The sequence below is a fragment of the Euleptes europaea genome, chromosome 14 (assembly GCF_029931775.1).
Source record: "Euleptes europaea isolate rEulEur1 chromosome 14, rEulEur1.hap1, whole genome shotgun sequence".
NCBI lineage: Eukaryota > Metazoa > Chordata > Lepidosauria > Squamata > Sphaerodactylidae > Euleptes > Euleptes europaea.
The window spans coordinates 34,730,971-34,749,877 of record NC_079325.1 but is presented as its reverse complement, the minus strand read 5'-3'; the positions used below and the strand labels follow the sequence as shown (position 1 = coordinate 34,749,877).

The 18,907-nt window shown below is 43.7% G+C and overlaps 1 protein-coding gene across 1 annotated transcript; it reads right to left on the bottom strand.

The window, feature by feature from the left end:
• Window positions 1-16,722, bottom strand: STAMBP (STAM binding protein). The gene is made up of 10 exons (XM_056860700.1): window positions 16,679-16,722; window positions 15,540-15,752; window positions 12,024-12,099; window positions 10,564-10,659; window positions 8,880-9,249; window positions 4,091-4,215; window positions 3,031-3,168; window positions 1,888-2,000; window positions 899-998; window positions 1-58 (listed from the first exon to the last, which is right to left on the bottom strand). Exons 2-10 carry the CDS (start codon window positions 15,740-15,742, stop codon window positions 2-4), a joined length of 1,278 nt encoding a protein of 425 aa, XP_056716678.1. The 5' UTR covers window positions 15,743-15,752; window positions 16,679-16,722; the 3' UTR covers window position 1.
• Window positions 16,723-18,907: the final 2,185 nt, after the last annotated feature.

The following is an 18,907-nucleotide window of genomic DNA, read 5'->3' as shown; positions in this document are numbered from 1 at the left end:
TTTATCGAAGGTCCAGCACTGTCACTTCCCGCTCCATGACAGTCACGTGGGTGCAGGTCTGAAAGGGAGAGAAAGAAAAGAGATTGTGAGCAACGGCAAGTGACATTTGCCATTACATATAACACTAAGTAAAAGCTAAAGAAAAAAACAATCATAACAGCAATACTTAGCATTTAGATGGTACTCTTCAAGCACTCAAAGTACATCACATAATGCATCTCAGTCCTTCCAGGCCAGTGTCACTGCATCCATACTGCAGGGACAGGAGACTGGTTTGCATAAGTGAGTTGGCAGCTGAACAGGGATCTGAACTGGGGGATTCTAGCTCATACTACAACACAGCTACTACCCTAGCTGCAGCGCTCGCCAAAGAAAGACAAGGATTTATCACTGCCACTTTGCTAAGATAAGCTAGGAACAGCAAATCGTGGTATCATGTGCATCTGTAGGCATTCTTCCCATGATAGGGCTCCAGCGGTCAGCTGCAACTCCGCAGATGACCCAGCCTCAAAGCTGCTTCCCCAGCTCCCTGGACAGGAACGTGGAGCCCAAGGAGAGGGAAACACTCTAGGGGCAGCAGCTGATCTTCCGGGCCTTTTTTTTTTTTTACATGCACTTGCATTACTACTGTCTCCCCTGCAGTCGAAGCTCCAGTTGTGAAACAGATTTCAGAAATGTTACTTCCTAACATTTTACAAGAAAGAAGAGGAAAAATCCTAAGTGGTGGTGACAAAGGGAGGGAGGGGCTCCATGGGAATCGGAACAGAAAACATTACAAGTTCCTTCTTGGTCCTTCCACTGTACAATTAGGATGCCATTTCAGAACAAGGCAGACTCAGGAAAATCAGCAAGTACAGGTGACGACAATCAGTGGTTCTCAAGGTCTCTTGATACTTACAGTAAAGAGAGGGGGATCTTTGCTGTGGGGATGGAATCCTTTTTGTCTACAGGATGAGATTTCTTCCATGCCATGGTCTGTCAATTTAAAGAATCCTGTCCTAGAAATAATAATTGTAAACAAAACATTTGAACTTCCTTCAAAGACCAGATGGCATAAGTTGATCAGGTTTGGTGGCACTTCGCTATAGAGCCCCAGGAAGTTTAAATGGCCAGACAATGAGACACATACAAAAAGCTGCATCTAGCATAAGCCTGCATGTCTTGTAAACAGAAGCTGGTCCAAAAAAACCCTATCCCTTATATTCTATAAACATAGTGAAACCTTGGTTCTTCACACTTGGAATATGGATTCTTCTTCATTTTAAAATGCGTCTTTTGGCACCTTAGACTAATGAATTTATTGTGGCATAAGCTTTCAGGAACCAGAGCACACTTCAGATGCACGAAGTGTTACGTTCCACTGATATACATACCCCATAAACATACATACAAGTAGCAGAAAAGTAAGGGTGGGGTAATTATTAGAAACAAATGTCAGCTTTTGAAATGCTTAGTGTAAATCCTACTGGAGTATGTCCCTGTGTGAAGGACTGATTGGTTCATTCACTTCGGGATCTTGCGTCAGGTTGCAGATCACAGATGGAAGTAACAACACCTATGTCCTGGGAAACTGGGATATCTAGCCTCTCATTATAACACTGTGTTTTCTTGGCTGTACCTCTCCCCACAGAAGGCATCTGAGTAGACTCCAGTACATGTAAGCTTATGAACCAGTACATTAGCTAGGCTTTATGATGCCACAAGAATATCATTCCAGCTACAGCGAGCTAACATAACTACACCTTGGGAATTTGTCTTCATCTCAGATTCCCCCCCTTATTTCTATATTCCTTCTGTTTCCCATGTGCTCGCTAGTAGAATATGGGGCAGAACAGAGTGAACATACATGTATTTTGATTGAGCAGCGCAAACAAACCAGAAACTTACTCTTGGTATTTTGGAGAACAAACAATAGCTATGGACTCTGGAAGCATCATTTGATAGGAGCAGTGTGTATGCAGATCCACACTGGACAGGAAAGCTGTTTGGGTAGGATGAGTCTAAATAAGGAGGAGAGTGTTAAACTAGACACCAAGAAAGGCATGCACAGATCTTAAGACTCACCGAGTGTTTATTTTAAATGTGTCCTGTGGTCCTCCACTAATGCAGGCCAAGATATTGTATGTAATGTGATTAAAAGGTTACCAAACTGAAAACTTACTCTAAAACAAGCCAACTCTCCAGTCTCTGAATAGAAGCACCAGCCAAGGTGATTGAAGGGAGCCTCCATATACAGAGTTAGCAAACCTCTGAATACCAGAGCTGGGAGGCAGCAGCAGCAGACAGTCTTGGCCTCTGTGTCCTGTATATTTGGCCCTCCAGGGCAACTGGTTGGCCACTGTGGGAAACTGGATGCTGGACTAGATGGACCACTGGTTTGATCCAGCAGGGCTGTGCCATTGTCCAATACCTCAGTCTTATCTAGATTGAGCTTTAGTTTACTGACCCTCATCCAATACCCCCGCCAGGAACCAGTTCAGAACATCCACTATCTCAGAAAAGCAGAGTTGGTTTTCACTTGCATACTGGTGAATCTTTACTCCAAATCCCCAGGTGACCTTAAAAAGCAGATGCCTTGTATTTGGGTGCCTGGGAAGAGTCTAAATGACACGCCCTATAAACGCTCACACTCAACATAATCCACAGGGATGCTATCCTGCACAAGTGCCATGGAAGTCAACAGAAACTGCTTAAGAGCACTTCCACTGATCATGTCCTGGGCGTAATCTAATGCTATGAGGATGGGTGTCAAAAATATCTGAGGCGGCCTGAAACATTCTGAATCTTTAGGCAGCAGCTCCACACACTAGCCTCACATGCTACCGTGGGTGCAGTTTCCCAGTAAGATTTCCTGCACAAGCCTCACCGAAATCAGCAAACGTGGCACAAGAGCGCTCAAGATTTCATACACACAACAGCCTTGGGACCTTCTGCATTAATCTCCTGCCCCGCAGTTGACAGAGCACAAAATCTGTGCCTTGAACAGAATTTTTTCTCATCACCCGAAATACCTTGTGAATACAGACTTACATGGATCCATCCCAGAGTGATAAGGCCATACTCATCCTGGATCAGGAAGAGCTCTTCTTCGTTCTCAGTGTTGCAATAGTCAGGGCCCCCATGCTGCTTTGGGATAATGACGTGGGTTATTGTGAATTCATTCCTCATCTGGGAGAGAAGAACAAATGGCACAGAGTAAGGCATCGCTGCTTCTTATACAGCAAGACAAGATGCTCTTTGGTACAAACACCAAGCCACCTGGGTGACTCTGAATGCTCTCACTCATTAATGGCCTTCAAACAACATTCACTGATAGTTAATCAGGTTTCCTGCTTCTAAAGTCAAGACCCTTCCCTACCCACCCTCTCTGCCTCAATTTCTTCCAACTCCCTGCCTCCTCCACTTGGGCATTCGTTCAGGGTGCTGCTGCTTCCATCCACCATTTCTGTATGTCCTTCATTCACTTACTCCAGGCTCCCCTTGTCCATTTGCCCTTCTTTTCACTCACTTGTTCAGCTCTGTGGCCTATACTCCTGCTGACAATACAGAGCTTTGTTTGGTCTCACATGAAGCTGTCTTATACTGAAGCAAACCCTTAGTCCATCAAAGTCAGTATTGTCTACTCTGACCAGCAGCGACTCTCCAGGGTCTCAGGCAGAGGTCTTTCACATCACCTACTTGCCTAGTCCCTTTAACTGGAGATGCCATGGATTGAACCTGGGACCTTCTGCATGCCAAGCAGATGCTCTACCAATGAGCCACAGCCCCTCCCCCTCCCCCTCCCCTTTAACCTTTGCTTAAAGCTGTATTTCGCTAATCCTGACACTTCCAACCCACATGGCACAACACTATTGGCAAAAATGCAGCTTTCAGGAAAAAGCAAAGTCAGCCTTTCTGGGAAAGATCAGTTTTAGCACATTTTATATCTGGGACACAACTCTGAAGTATGGAGTCACTTTCTACACGATAAGCAGAAAGTGGAATATAAAAGACTGGAGGCATTTCCAAGTGATCAGATCATCAGTGCCAAAGAGTCCAAGCCAAGAGACTACCAGACATTGACATGCAATTATCCAGGAAGACATCTTACCAGCTTCCCACAAAGGATCCCACAGGTTTCCACACCCCTTGCAGTGTTTGCATCAGCCAGCTGGAGAAACTTGTGGCAGAGCTCCCTGGGAACAATAATATGGCGAAGTCCTTCTATAGTTGCATCTGCAGAAATGGGAGGTTTTGATCAGCAAAGTCACATGCATGCATCAGGTTTATCTATCAAACAACAGATGAGGTAGTAAACATGTCTATATAGAGCATTCCACTTCTGACCTGTGGAGGCTCACAGGGCTGAAACTTACCAAAAAAAAGCCTCCATTACATTCATATAGAGAGCTAACAGCTCCTTTTCCCTGAATGGATAGTTTATTACATGGAGATTTTTTTTTAATATGGAGAATTACTCAGTCAAGTGGAGTCCCACCTTCAATCTGAGGGGGTACAGCCCAGACACAGGTGATGTACCGGTACAACCCAGACACTTGGAAAAGTTGCGCTGAGATATTCACTTAAAGGACAAACAGCAATTTCTACTAGAATAACTAGCATACGTTTAAAGCCACACACACACACACAACCCCCCCCCCAAAGGTGAGTAATATATACCTGGAAGTAACAACTTATGGACACCTTCCTCCTTCAGAAAGCAGAGGAAGAAGCTAAGAGAACTAGTTTAAGCTTTTAAATAATAGAGAGGATTTGATAGATGAGATGAAAGTATTAGGAACCATGGAGGGAAATGAACATAACATTTTAGAATTTATGATCTTAAAGAAACAATTGGAATTTAAAATATTGTCGAAGGCTTTCACGGTCAGAGTTCATTGGTTCTTGTAGGTTATCCGGGCTGTGTAACCGTGGTCTTGGTATTTTCTTTCCTGACGTTTTGCCAGCAGCTGTGGCAGGCATCTTCAGAGGAGTAACACTGAAGGACAGTGTCTCTCAGTGTCAACTGTGTAGGAAGAGTAATATATAGTCAGAAAGGGGTTGGGTTGAGCTGAATCATTGTCCTGCAAAAAGTATCAAAGGTAATGTGCTAATCATTGTCCTGTAAGTATCAAGATAATGTGCTAATGAGGGTGTGGTATGTTAATATGGAACCATTGTATCCTGAAGTGATCTGTTAATGTGTGAAATCCAAAGCTAATCTGCACGGCTATTGTTGACTGTAGTCTTTGTTAGTCTGGAGGTTTTCAGGACAGGAAGCCAAGCCTTAGTCATTCTTAAACTCTCTTCTGTTAAAGTTGTGCTGATGTTTATGAATTTCAATGGCTTCTCTGTGCAATCTGACAAAATAGTTGGTAGAATTGTCCAGTCTTTCAGTGTCTTGGAATAAGACCCTGAGTCCTGTTTGTGTCAGTCCATGTTCAGCCACTGCTGATTTCTCAGGTTGGCCAAGTCTGCAGTATCTTTCATGTTCTTTTATCCTTGTTTGTATGCTGCTTTTTGTTGTCCCGATGTAAACTTGTCCACAGCTTGCCATTTATTAAAGGAGTCACTGATAGGATGGAGAAACTTTTGAAAAAACATAACCTACAAACAGTGTTTAAACCCACCAAGAAAATACAACAGATGCTATGATCAGCAAAAGACAACAGAGACCCCCTCACCTCTGCAGGAGTATATCGTATACCTTGCAGCTGTGGACAAGTTTACATCGGGACAACAAAAAGCAGCATACAAACAAGGATAAAAGAACATGAAAGATACTGCAGACTTGGCCAACCTGAGAAATCAGCAGTGGCTGAACATGGACTGACACAAACAGGACACAGGGTCTTATTCCAAGACACTGAAAGACTGGACAATTCTACCAACTATTTTGTCAGATTGCACAGAGAAGCCATTGAAATTCATAAACATCAGCACAACTTTAACAGAAGAGAGTTTAAGAATGACTAAGGCTTGGCTTCCTGCCCTGAAAACCTCCAGACTAACAAAGACTACAGTCAACAATAGCCGTGCAGATTAGCTTTGGATTTCACACATTAACAGATCACTTCAGGATACAATGGTTCCATATTAACATACCACACCCTCATTAGCACATTACCTTTGATACTTTTTGCAGGACAATGATTCAGCTCAACCCAACCCCTTTCTGACTATATATTACTCTTCCTACATAGTTGACACTGAGAGACACTGTCTTTCAGTGTTACTCCTCTGAAGATGCCTGCCACAGTTGCTGGCGAAACGTCAGGAAAGAAAATACCAAGACCACGGTTATACAGCCCGGATAACCTACAAGAACCAATTGGAATTTAGCCTTTGGGAAACCTAGTTTTAATAAATTCAGAGAGATGTTTCATAAAATTCCACAGGTAGATGCCCTAAAGAAATTATGAGAGTCCTTGAAAAACTAGATACTAGAAGCAAAAAAATGACAGCACAAAAGAAATATTGGAAAACAACTATAAAAACTCACTATGGTTGTATACGGAGCTTTGTGATGAAATAAGATATAAGAAAGATACAAGAAACAGAAGGAGGGACAAGTTACCAAGGTTGAGTGCAAACAAGTAGCTCAAACTTGTAGGGACTGTGTCAGGAAGACTAATGTGCAGAATGAGTTGAGGTTAACAAGCGATGTTAAAAACAAATTGATTTTAAAATATAGATATATATTAACAGGGAGAAGCAGAAACAGTAAGTCCACCCATTGGTGAAGACTGGACACTTAACATGTGGAATTACCTAATTTCTATTTTGGCTTCTGTTTTCCTTTATAATGGTAATGTTGTCCAACTGGACACAAATCATAAAACCAATGAGTGGAAAAGATTTGTCAAGACAGACAAAGAGATGGTCAGGGAATGTCTAGCTATGTCTAGCTACCTTAAGGAAGTCTCTAGGACCAGATGAATTACATTCTAGAGTATTAAAGGAACTTGCTGACGTTCTTTCAGAACCTTTTGTCTGTGACCTCTGAGAATACTTAGTGAATGGGGGAGGTGCCAGGAGACCAAATATGAGGCAATTGTAGTTTCTTTCTGTACAAAAGAGCATCCAGAATTTATAGGAAAGCTATAAAACAACTGACTTCTGAGCATCGAGAAAACAAAGCATTCGTCACAAGAAGGCCGTGTGGATTTGTCAAGAATAAGTAATGCCACACTAATTGTATTTTGATTTTTTCCTTTATGGTCAAGTTATTTGTTTAGAAGACCAGCAAGACACTGTGGACGTAATATACCTCAGATTAGGAAAGCATTTGATAAAGTCCTTCATGGTAGTCTGGTTGGCAAGCTGTTAAAACATGGAGTAGAGGACAGAACTATTAGGTGGATTGGCAGCTGGCTGAATAACTGTACTCCAAGTATGTTTATTAACAGCTCTTCATCAAGCTGAAAAGTAGTTTTGCATGGTGTACCACAAGGTTCTGTCCTGGGACTACTGTGTTTTAACATTTTTATCAATTATGTGGATGAAGGTGATGAGGAAAGTCTCATCAGGTTTACAAATGAACAGAATTGGGAGGAATGGTCAAAATCTTTTGTGCAGTGGTTCCCAAACCCACACCTAAATGTACTCTATTTTTAGGACATAGCTGCAAAGTAATTCTGTGCTACTATCCCTGACATAAAAACCAAGATTTTAAAAACATTTTGAACACTGAACAAGTTTGTATTTCATTTTCATTTCTAATATTTATAAACATAAGCTGCTTTGAGTCTCCATTAGGAAGACAAGCAGGCTATAAACAAATAAACAGCAATACTGAGCAATAGACTGTATTTCATGGCTACTTTGTATGTGAAGGCAACTTAAATTGGCTATTGAGCCTACATAAGCCTCCTTTCCCAGCTCACCCTGTTCCACCTCCTTCCTGCGAGATTCCTGACCCACAGTTTGAGAACCAGTGCCTTTTGAAATGAAGATACAGTTCAACAAGATCTTGACTGGGAAATTTCACTGTGATTAATAAAATGAAGTCTGATAAATAAGGTTCTGTAGAAGGGTAGAAAAACAATCAAAGGCATAAGTACGGGATGGGAGACAACTTGCTGGATAGCAGCGTCAGTGAAAAATATTTGGGGACTGTATTGAATTGCAGACTGAGTGTGAACAGCTGTGACAAAGGCGAAGACAATTTTGGGAAGTATTAATTAAAGTATGAGAGTCATAGGAAGGAAAGGTTCCTCTCTATCGGCACTGGTTAAGCCTCATATGAAGCACCGTGTTAAGCTCTAGGCACCAGACTTTTTAAAAGATGCTGGCAAAACAGATTAAGAGAGGGCAGTGAGTTGGAGGAGGATGGGTCAGGAAATGAAGTCCTATGAGGAAGGCTGGAATAATTTGGTATGTTTAGGTTAATTAAGAGAACTGAAGAGTGAAACTATACCAGGTTGAGTAACAGCCCATCATATGTCCAAAGAAGATAGCAGAAAGCAAGAGAGTGGCAGCAACAAAGGTATGAAAGAATGGCAAGCAAGTGAAGCAACTGTGCAAGTACGGCACCTGGGCAAGGAAGCCAAGGCCCTGGACTCCATTTTCCGCATTATTAGATAACAACTTTGCTCCAAATAAATATCTTCACTTTAAGTTAAAAGGCAATAAAGTGGCAGAAAGACAGCAAAGCGATGAGGGATGTCCAATGTATTGCACAGAGTGTCTTCTGCTGGTACGGTAACCTTCTAGTTTGACAGAATCAGGATTTTAGTGGCTCCAGTGCTGCAATTTAATCTTAGAATATTTTCTGCTATAATGAGAACTATTTGGGGGGATGTTTCCACAAATTCTTTCAAACTGTAACAGTTCAGATAAGACTGTTTCAACATTTGGGAGCAACAAGATAGACCAAGCTAATTCCAAAATATACTAACTGCTTTCTGGGCTCCCCAAAGATCCAGGTTTCAGAGACCTGTCCACAATGGGGGGCTTTGGCACCACAGCTCCTCCACCAGGGCTTGAGGGTTGTACAGGAGGGCAGGGAGTCTTTGCATCAGTTGGGGGCATGACCACGCCAGGTATCAAGGGGCTCTCCAAGGAGTCTGGGACTGGCTCTGGCTTTCCAAACTGCTGCATGATTTTCAGGCGCTCCTTCTCCAGCTCTTGGCGCCGGATCATCTCCTCGAAGGCATGAAACTGCTCCTGTTCTGCCTGTTGCTGCTTCATCAGGGCCACCCTTTGCCTCTCCTCCTCCAGTTGCTGCTGCAGAGCCAAGCTACGGGCAAACTCCTCCTCCTGCTTCTTCTGCAATGGGAACATTTTGAAAGTAACCAGGTGACAAAGTGAAAACCAAGATTTAATTCTCTGGGGAGGGAAGGTGGCTCAGCAAATGGCTATGCATGCAGAAGGTCCCAAGTTTAATCACTGGTATTTCCACTCAAAGGAAATCAGTTAGCAGGTACCTGAAAAGGACCTGAGACATTGGAGAGCTACTACCAGTCAGAATAGGTAATATGGGCAAGAGGGACAAAAGGCCTAATTTCGGTAAGCAGCAGCCTCTTGTGTCCAAACAGCACAAGGCGGCATGCCATTCTTTTGTCTCTAAAAGCAAGGACAGAGATCAAAATGACACACTAAGTTTTGATATTTTAATCTACATATAAGTGGTCTAGAAACTGGATAAAAACTTAAGCTTGAACTTCTTAGCTCCACAGTTGTTCAGAGCAGTCTTTCAGCAACTGAATTGTTTCACATTAGGGCTAGATGTCTAGAGAGCACCTAGGAGTCAATACTGACCCATGGAATTCACCAGGATTGGCCCAGGACCATGGCACTCTCCCAACACTACAGCTCTGGCTTCCATTATTTGCAGAGACCAAACTCACAACAGATAGGCACCAAGTGAACTCAAGTCTCAAGTATGAAAACAGGGTCGATAGGGTCACCCTCTCATTCTAGCTCTTTGGCTGCCTCCCACATCTTGAGTGAAATCCACTGCACAGTATGTATGGCTGCTTGCAATTTGCTGCTCTTAAAAAGGTGGGCTTACTATCACTGGTTACTATATGAACATTACAATCCTATGTAGAATTAATCCAGCCTAAGCTCATTGAAATGAATGGGCTTAGATTGGAGTAACTCTCATTAGGATTGTACTGTAAAGTATTGGTATTATTCTAACTGCTTCCCCAGGTCAGCTGTTGTATGATTCCTCTCAATAAACCTGTACAAGCTTGCAGAGAAACTTCACTAGTTTGTCAGCAGATACCATTTGGATGGGTCTCTTTAAATAGCCAGCAGGAGTAAGACGGAAGAAAGGAAGATTTGTTTCTTAAGCACTGACTGCTTTGGTTTCAATATGGGCAGAACTGGAAAGCAGATCCCATTCACACTGACACCTATCTAGAGTACAAGCGTTTCCCTGACCAGATCCAGTAACATCGATCACTTCATACTTATGCACAGGGGTAGTGAGGTCTGCAAGCTTTTGCTGTGAAAGTAGGCTCACTGATAAAGACATTAGTATTCTAAGCAGGGGTTCCTTTCTGCCAGCAACTAATGTCCTTCAGATGCATACCTCAAATACAGAGCTTAAGCACCTGATGTCCCATTACTGACCTTCCGCACATTGTATTCTCCATATTCTTTGTTATATTTTTCTAAAAGCTCCTGCTTCAGCTCCTCGGCTCTAGGAAATGCAACTTCTTTCAGTTTCTGGGTGAATAAAAGAAGAGAGAGTGCTAAACCAGCAGACTCAGAAGAGAACATGGGATCAACAGTAGGATGCTCTCAGGAGTCAAGTGACAGAGAGGGAGGATATGCATTCTTACAATACAAAATTAACAAGACTAGCACAGCTCCTAGAGGCATTGTCAGAGACACCATTAAAGTATTTCTTCACACAACACATAGTTAAATTGTGGAACTCCCTGCCCCAGGATGTGGTGATGGCTGCCAACCTGGAAGGCTTTAAGAGGGGAGTGGACATGTTCATGGAGGAGAGGGCTATTCAAGGCTACTAGTAAAAATGGATACTAGTCATGAGGCATACCTATTTTCTCCAGGATCAGAGCAGCATGGCTAATATATTAGGTGCTGTGGAACACAGGCAGGATAATGCTGCTGCAGTCGTCTTGTTTGTGGGCTTCCTAGAGGCACCTGGTTGGCCACTATGTGAACAGACTGCTGGACTTGATGGGCCTTGGTCTGATCCAGCATGGCTTTTCTTATGTTCTTAAGGGCAATAAACACAACATGTGCCAGAATCTCCACGGATGTTCTTAAGTAAACCCCAGTGAAATGAGCAAACCCTGTGCAGAGATGGTCCAGCCTTCCTAGCACAGTAGGTTGTGAGTCAGTCTCAGAAGGTTCTGAGTTCAAGCCTCCAGGGAGACAAGCTCATGCCTCCTTTTTAGGTGGCTTTGCATGCAGCAAATTTCAAGGGAAAGACCCTAAACAAAGAAGACCGGCTACAGATGGAATAGACAATCCATGACTGGGCTGTCCAAGGCTCTGGTGAGATATGGCAATTTCATATATTCATATCCTAGAGATAGTAAATGAGCTGCTTATTTTCCATCATTTAGAGTAATTACCGTATTTTTCACTCCCTTAGACGCACCTGACCATAAGACGCCCCCCCCCCCCAGCTGGCCGTCGGGGCGGGGAAAGCCGGCTTGCGCTGGAACGACACGAGCCAACTTTGTGTGCCCTGCCCGCCTCCGGGCGGGGCGCACAGAGCCGGCTCGCGTCGTTCCAGTGCACCCAGCCGGCTCTGTGCGCCCCGACGGCCAGCTGGGAGGCGGGCAGAGCGCACAGAGCCGGCTGGGCACACTGGAAAAGCGCGAGCTGGCTTTCCCCGCCCGCCTCCCAGCGCGCCCAGCCGGCTCTGTGCGCACATTCACTCCATAAGACGCACAGACATTTCCCCTCACTTTGGAGGAGGAAAAAAGTGTGTCTTATGGAGCGAAAAATACGGTATAAGATTTGAGAAGAAAAGGTTGCAATAGTAGAAGTGAGGGGGTGGGAAGGGAAACACATATGGCAGAGCTCTCCCCCTCAAAAAAGTGGCCACCTACTTTCACTGTGTCTTTTTTCTCTGGAATGACAGCAGTTTTGTAATCACGATGCTTTGGGAGTTTCTCTATGAAAAGCCTGAGAAAAGAGAACGAGAGAAAGAGTGAATTGGCAGCAGGAAAAAACCAATTATGTTCAGGATTTACACACACTCCCCAATAATTTCAGTTTATATATCTTCTGAATGTAGATTTCCAGGATACACATCTGCTCTTTCTTATAAACCAAGCATTTTTCTCTTCCCCCCACCCAACACTACAAACATAGCCAATGAAAAGGCTCATTTCAGGAAAGTGCATCACAAACCACAGCAACATTTTAACTGCTTTACAAAGTAGGAAGAACTCATTCCTGGAGTCAGAAGAACTTTGATCTCTTATTGCAAAACTACACCTACGTCAAAAATCGAATCCCATCTTTCAACAAAGCACCTGTATTTCCCTAAGCTAGTTGGATGATATCCCTCCCTCTCCCCCAGTGTCATAGCATGGGTGCTAGGTTTATCCATGACCTGCAAGTTTATACATCATGTTTCTTTATAAAGTATTCACTCAGAATATTGGAATTATTTGTGAAAAGTTAAACATGGTGCACAAATCAACCTACAGAGTAACACAAAATGATTTATAAAAACTGTTCACTTCCTACAAATAATATGAATTGCGCAAACAGCACAATTCTATGCAGATGTACTGCAGCCTTTCTTTTTTGCTGTAGTAGAAAAGGGCAAGAGTCCAGTAGCACCTTAAAGACCAACAAAAATATTTTCTGGTAGGATATGAGCTTTCGTGAGCCACAGCTCACTTCTTCAGATACTTCTTCAGGTATCTGAAGAAGTGAGCTGTGGCTCACGAAAGCTCATACCCTACCAGAAAATATTTTTGTTAGTCTTTAAGGTGCTACTGGACTCTTGCCCTTTTCTACTACTGCAGACAGACTAACACGGCTACCCACTGTGAATTTTCTTTTTTGCTGTCAAGTTGCAGCCAACTTATGGCGACCCTGTAGGATTTTCAAGACAAGAGATGTTCAGAGGTGGTTTGCCATTGCTTCTGCATATGGTATCCCTTAGTGGTCTCCCAACCAAATACTAGGCAATACCGACCCTGCTTAGCTTCCAAGATCTGACAAGATCAAGCTAGGGTGGGCCATCCAGGTCAGGACATTTATTTCTTTCAGTAGGCTTGGAATGGAGTGACTCTGCATAGGATGCCCTTTTAGTCAACCAAAATTACTTTTGGGGCTCAGAAAATGATCTGGGAACAGAAGCTGCTGCATTACTGAGGGTAGCAGGTGTGAACCTTATCTATAATCTAGGTCACTGATCACTAGAAGCCAATGTAAAATTGAAACATACGTACAGCAATTTGTTGTTGTTTTTAATAGCCTACTTAGATTCTGATGATGATTTAAGCAAAATCACCATTAGACCTTCATTATGGGGACCCAGAAATTCTAGCAAATGTTTGGTAAGTAGTGGTGGAAAAAAACACCTTACCATTGTACTTCCATACACATTTTATTGTATTGTTACCTCATGTGCATTCTGAAAAGCTAAAAGGACCAGTATGCTGATCTGACAAGAGGAACTTTTAGAAAGCAATTTCACTTCACAGCATCACTAGCAATGAACTCAGCTCTCCCCAGCACATTCAATTCATACTGTTAGTTATGCCAACTTTACCAAAAAAGCCTTAGCATTTCAGAGGGTTGGATTGTTTGGCTGCTGGAGAATAGCAAATAAATTGGACACCCAGATTTAGGACAAGTTACAGTGACACAACTGCCTCATTGTCAGGGCACACACAAGGCCCAGAAGAGCAGAAACATCTTCTGTACAATACGCCATCTAGAGATTTCCCTCCTCCGCTGCTGAGTGTATTACCATTAACAGCACTACAGCTAGGACATTTGTTTAGTTAAAGGAGGCTTAAACAGCTGCCAACAGGGAACAGTGCTGGAAAGATTCCACCAAGTTTTATACTTACCAGGTCCCTTGGCCTGTTTCTCCTCCCAGTAATGCCCATAAAAGATGAGGAAGCACTAGGGGTTAAGGGAGGCAGAATGCAATGCTAATCGGGAAAAAATGTAGTGAATGTAACAGGGTAAAAGCATGAAAATGGAGTATCATGGATAGAACCAACAATTGGGGTGAAAGAAGAGGACGGGAGCATTAAGCTTTCTTTTCCTATCAAGAAATTCAATATCAACTAACCAACTTTTAATAACAAATCAAGGATGGGATTTTCAGTATGCAGACTAGCCTGATCTCATCAGATCTCTGAAGCTAAGCAGAGTCAGCCCTGGTCAGTATTGGGAAGAGAGACCACCAAGGAATACCAGGGTCATGACACAGAGGTAGGCAACGGCAAACCACCTATGAACACCTTGAAAACCCCAAGGGGTCACCATAAGTCAGCTGTGACGACAGCAAATAATTAAATAAATGAAAATTATCTAAAATTCCAAAACTGCATTCTTATGCCAATTTTTTAGGTTAAGGTTAAAGTCTACATGAATTGCACTGGGAACCAAAGATCTATACTAAACGTATAACAATGGTTTGGGAAGGATCTCTGGTATTTTTCCTGCACTCAAACTGTAATATTGCTGCGGCTAATGAATAAACTGCTATTGCAAATACCATGTGAAAGTGTGGTTGTAAAAACTGTCACAGGTATCCTTCTGATGATGCCTGTGAAATCACCAGTGACAAGTGACAGCCTCTACTCACCCACTACGGCTGTGTCATATTGTGCATTTTTTAATTTTCTAAAAACCGTTCTACCAGTGGAACGGTTTTGTGTGTGTACTTTATACCTCTACCCTTCCTTCCAAAAATCTCAGGGCAGCATACAATATTTTCCCCTTATCCCTTTTACTATCACAACAACCCTGTGATGTGAGAGAAAATGACTGGTCCAGAATCATCAAGTTTCACAGTAAGAAGGAATTGGATTTGAATCTGGGTCTCCTGGTACTAGTACAACACGCCAACCACTGCAGTTCTCTGAACAGTGCTATGCAAGTACTACGCTTGTAAAAATGAGCAAAGTGCTGTTGTTTTAACCTTTATTTAGTTCTTTAAAGAGTATGCACAGCCCTACTGCAGCACTGAATTATATCCTCCCTGAGTCAAAGCAAAGCAAATGATCAGCCCTAGCAAGGCTCCTGTGCCTCCCAACATGTTGTTCTTGTTTTCAAATCAAGACTTTCAGGGGTGTCTTAAGGTTCCGGGAAGCTTTAATTGTTTGCTTGGATAAACCCTTAGGGACAGCATGAGGATCCTATTTGCTTTAATCAGAAGCAGCAACAACCACCTTACTCTAGCAATTAAGAACCTGGGACTAAGGTAGAAGACAAAGATCTGGGGCACCTGATTCAAACAGCAAATGAGTAGTGGAGCCAGTAGTGAAGTACAACCCCAGGTGACCCAGTTGGTTTGCAATGCAAAATAATTGATAGATCTATTACAATAGCAGCTCTCACATTACCACCAAGCAACACAAAATTCTTACGTGATGTATTTGTTGTACAATATAAAAGCCTTTTCGATGTTGCCTTCCTCAGAATAGATAGTTGCCATTCGGATCATTTCAATACCAGAACGGTAGTACCTCCGTGGTGGGACATCTTCATTCACCTCCACACAACTGCCAATCTGGATAAGACCCCTGACTCGGTCCTCTGGGGGGAGGCTGACATCAGTGTGGTCAGGCATAAGGGTCAGTCTGTAGAAAGAACAGATATGGCCTATATTGAAGTCACGTGTCTGAACATTTCCAGAAGACAGAGGAACTCAGAATGTAACCTGGTGGACTCAAAAGTAGAGGATCTGTATCCGGGTAAGAGAATAATGCTGCTGAAAACACATAACTGTAGTCAAACTAAGCCTAAAGCTCACATTTCTTCAACATTTCCCACAACCTCAAGATAGCCAAGGAAACAGGAACTGGTTGACTACATACACCTGTTATAGGAGGTCAGCTTACAAAGAAATAACAAAGCAATTTCATTCAAAGAACTTCAGTAGGGAAAAAAACTTCTCTACCCCTTCTGTCATACAGCTAGGAATGACACACATCCTACACTGCAATCATCTCAATGGAGAGTTCTACAAAACTCATAACAACTGATGTTAACTTTCATGAGAATTTTAGGGTTCCATAAGAGTTATTTAAAATTCATGTGTGAGAATGAGTAACTTTTTCAAAGAACTTTGAGTATCCAAGCGATCTGTGTATGTCAAAGGCTTTCATAGTTACCCAGTCGCAGATCTCTACTTATCCTGTGTTTCTCATCCACCAGAGGAGCACAGCTCTCAGATCATAAGGCAGGCAACCCTAAGATAGGGCAGACAACTGCAAGAGGAGGTAACAGCACCTCTATTGGCCCTACTTTATCCCAGGAGTAACATGCTCCACTTTCTCCAGCATAAACGTGGTGCCACTCGAGGGCCAGCGCGACGCCCCCCTCCATCCACATTTTCTCCAGACTTCGTCCTTCATGAAACACTGTGAACCCTTTTCCTTCAACCTTACTGGCTGCAGAACTGAGTTGAGCAAGTGCTGCCATTTTGCCTTGAAGTCGTGCCCAGAAGGTCCCTCTAAACTCCATACGATAGAGGGGGGGGGGAAAACCATAATTCGGGCCTCACCTCTGACACACAACGCCTTGTGAGCCTTGGACAAGTCACTTTTTCCTCAGCCTCGATCCCGCCAAAAGTAAGGCGAAAGAACACAGGCAGGTCGCCAAAGACTTCGTTGGGGGAAGGAGGACGGGAGTGGCTCTCCTTCTCCCTGCCCGGCGGAGGGGAAAGCATCAATTTCTCTCAGGGCCCCCGCCAGGCCCCACAGCATCGAACTCGCCCCTTCAGCTCTACCGGGTACTCCTCAGCGGAGACAGCACCAGCCCTAGAGGGGCAGGAAAGGAACGAAAGCCGTTTCCGGGAACACAGCAAGAACCACTGACTTCCGGCTTCTCTAGCCTAGCTCTTCCATAGAGAATATAATACCGATTGACGTCATGCCGCAACCGGACTGGACTATTGCATCGTCAGGAGGCGGGACTGCTTGGGTAGGGGTTTTTTCCTCTGTTGGGACGGGTGCTTAGAGGAGACATTCCTGGTCTTGAGTATGGCGCTTTTTCGTGCGCAGCAAAAATTCCTGCAAAAAAAAAATAGCAACATCACAATTGTTGCGTTCTGAATGTGGGGTGTTTTGTTGTTGTTTTTTAAATTCCTATACAATGCAAATTCGGTTCTTACTTATTATCTCCATACTGCCCGGGTTGTGTGTGCAGTGCAGCGGATTACAACAGCTTTGCAGTGTAGTTCGTCGTTAATATGGTGGTTTGGAGGCGTAACCCGGCGGGATTTATTTATTTCGTACATGTTTATCTCGCTTTCCTCCAAGTTTAGGGCGATGTACATTGATCTGTGCTCCTCCATAAGATGCACTTAAAAACCCTGTGAGATGAATTAGGCTGCGAGAGAGCGGCTCCCAAATCTTAGCCCGTCACTAACCACAACGTAACGTAGTGTCCAAACAGGAGAAGGGTTTGATCCTTTCTACTGCTGGGCTTGGTGACTGGGCTCGTTGTTTCTTCTCGGCCTAGCCTACCTCTGAGGGTTGTGTTGTGCAGGTAAAGTGGAGGGGAAGATAATTGTGTATGTTGCTGTGAACTCCTTGGAGGAAAGGCAGGATAGAATTATGGTAGATCTGGATAGCTGGAAGATTGTTTTACACCAGCCGTATGTTGCTCTCCAGTGCCGTGTTTTTTGCAATCTCCCAAAGCGCAGTAGCCCCGCTTTTGTGGTGCAGTCAGGCCCCAACGAGGCAGGATAATTCTCTTGTTTTTTTCTTTTTAAAGGGGAAGCAATTGATCACAGCAGCGGGTCTATGGGGAACGTCAACAACCGCATGAATCCGCATCAACCCCGGGGTGGGCTTTTGATTGCAAAAATGGGGAAAGCTGAATCCTCCCCATCCCCGACATGAGACTCTCAAGAGCGTTAAATAGTGCTTTCAAATGCCCCTGTGAAAGTTGACCCTTTCTATCGCTGGTTATTTGAGATTCCACCACACACACACTCCACAACTTGCAGCCGCAGCGAACTTATTAGATACCCCCCTCCCCCAGCCCTCCACCCCAGCTGCATGCAAATACCACGTCTCCTTTGACTTGCCTGCTGATGGGCTACATTTGTGCCCCTTCCCTTGCCTGGTCATCAGAGCTGCATTTCCATTCCAGTCAGAAGCTGGGCCAGCGTTCATTTTCCCTCCATGGTTTACCGATGAAAACCAGGACAGGCAAGTAAAACCCCTCTTCTGCAAAAAAAAATAATCTGAGCCCCACGGACACCCATTGTTGATGGCTCCTCTGTTCCTCCTGGCCTTGTAGCAGACTCCACAGAGACTGATGCTATTTTTGGTTAAACGTCTACTAGAAACAGCATACTGTTTCACAATGTTATCAGCAGTTCAAAGTGTACCTCAGCAGCTGCAGTGAGTGAAATGGCTAGCTGTGCTCCTCTTGGAGCCTTGGTGTTCATATGCACCCATTCACATGGATGTGCCTAAGAGAGGAGACATGGATGCATTCCTTACTGTTGACTTTTTAAATTGTAGACAGTTTGACAAAATTTTAACAAGGCATTACAAAGAGGAAGAAATACAGAAAAGCAAATTCCCAGGGGCAAGGATGAGGGAATAGGGACAGTTGGGCCATATGGTATCTGTCATAGGGCTACCAGTTTTCCCCCCTCTCTCACTGGATTGTAACTTCCAATTTTCAGCTGCAGGGGCAAGGATGAGGGAATAGGGACAGTTGGGCCATATGGTATCTGTCATAGGGCTACCAGTTTTCCCCCCTCTCTCACTGGATT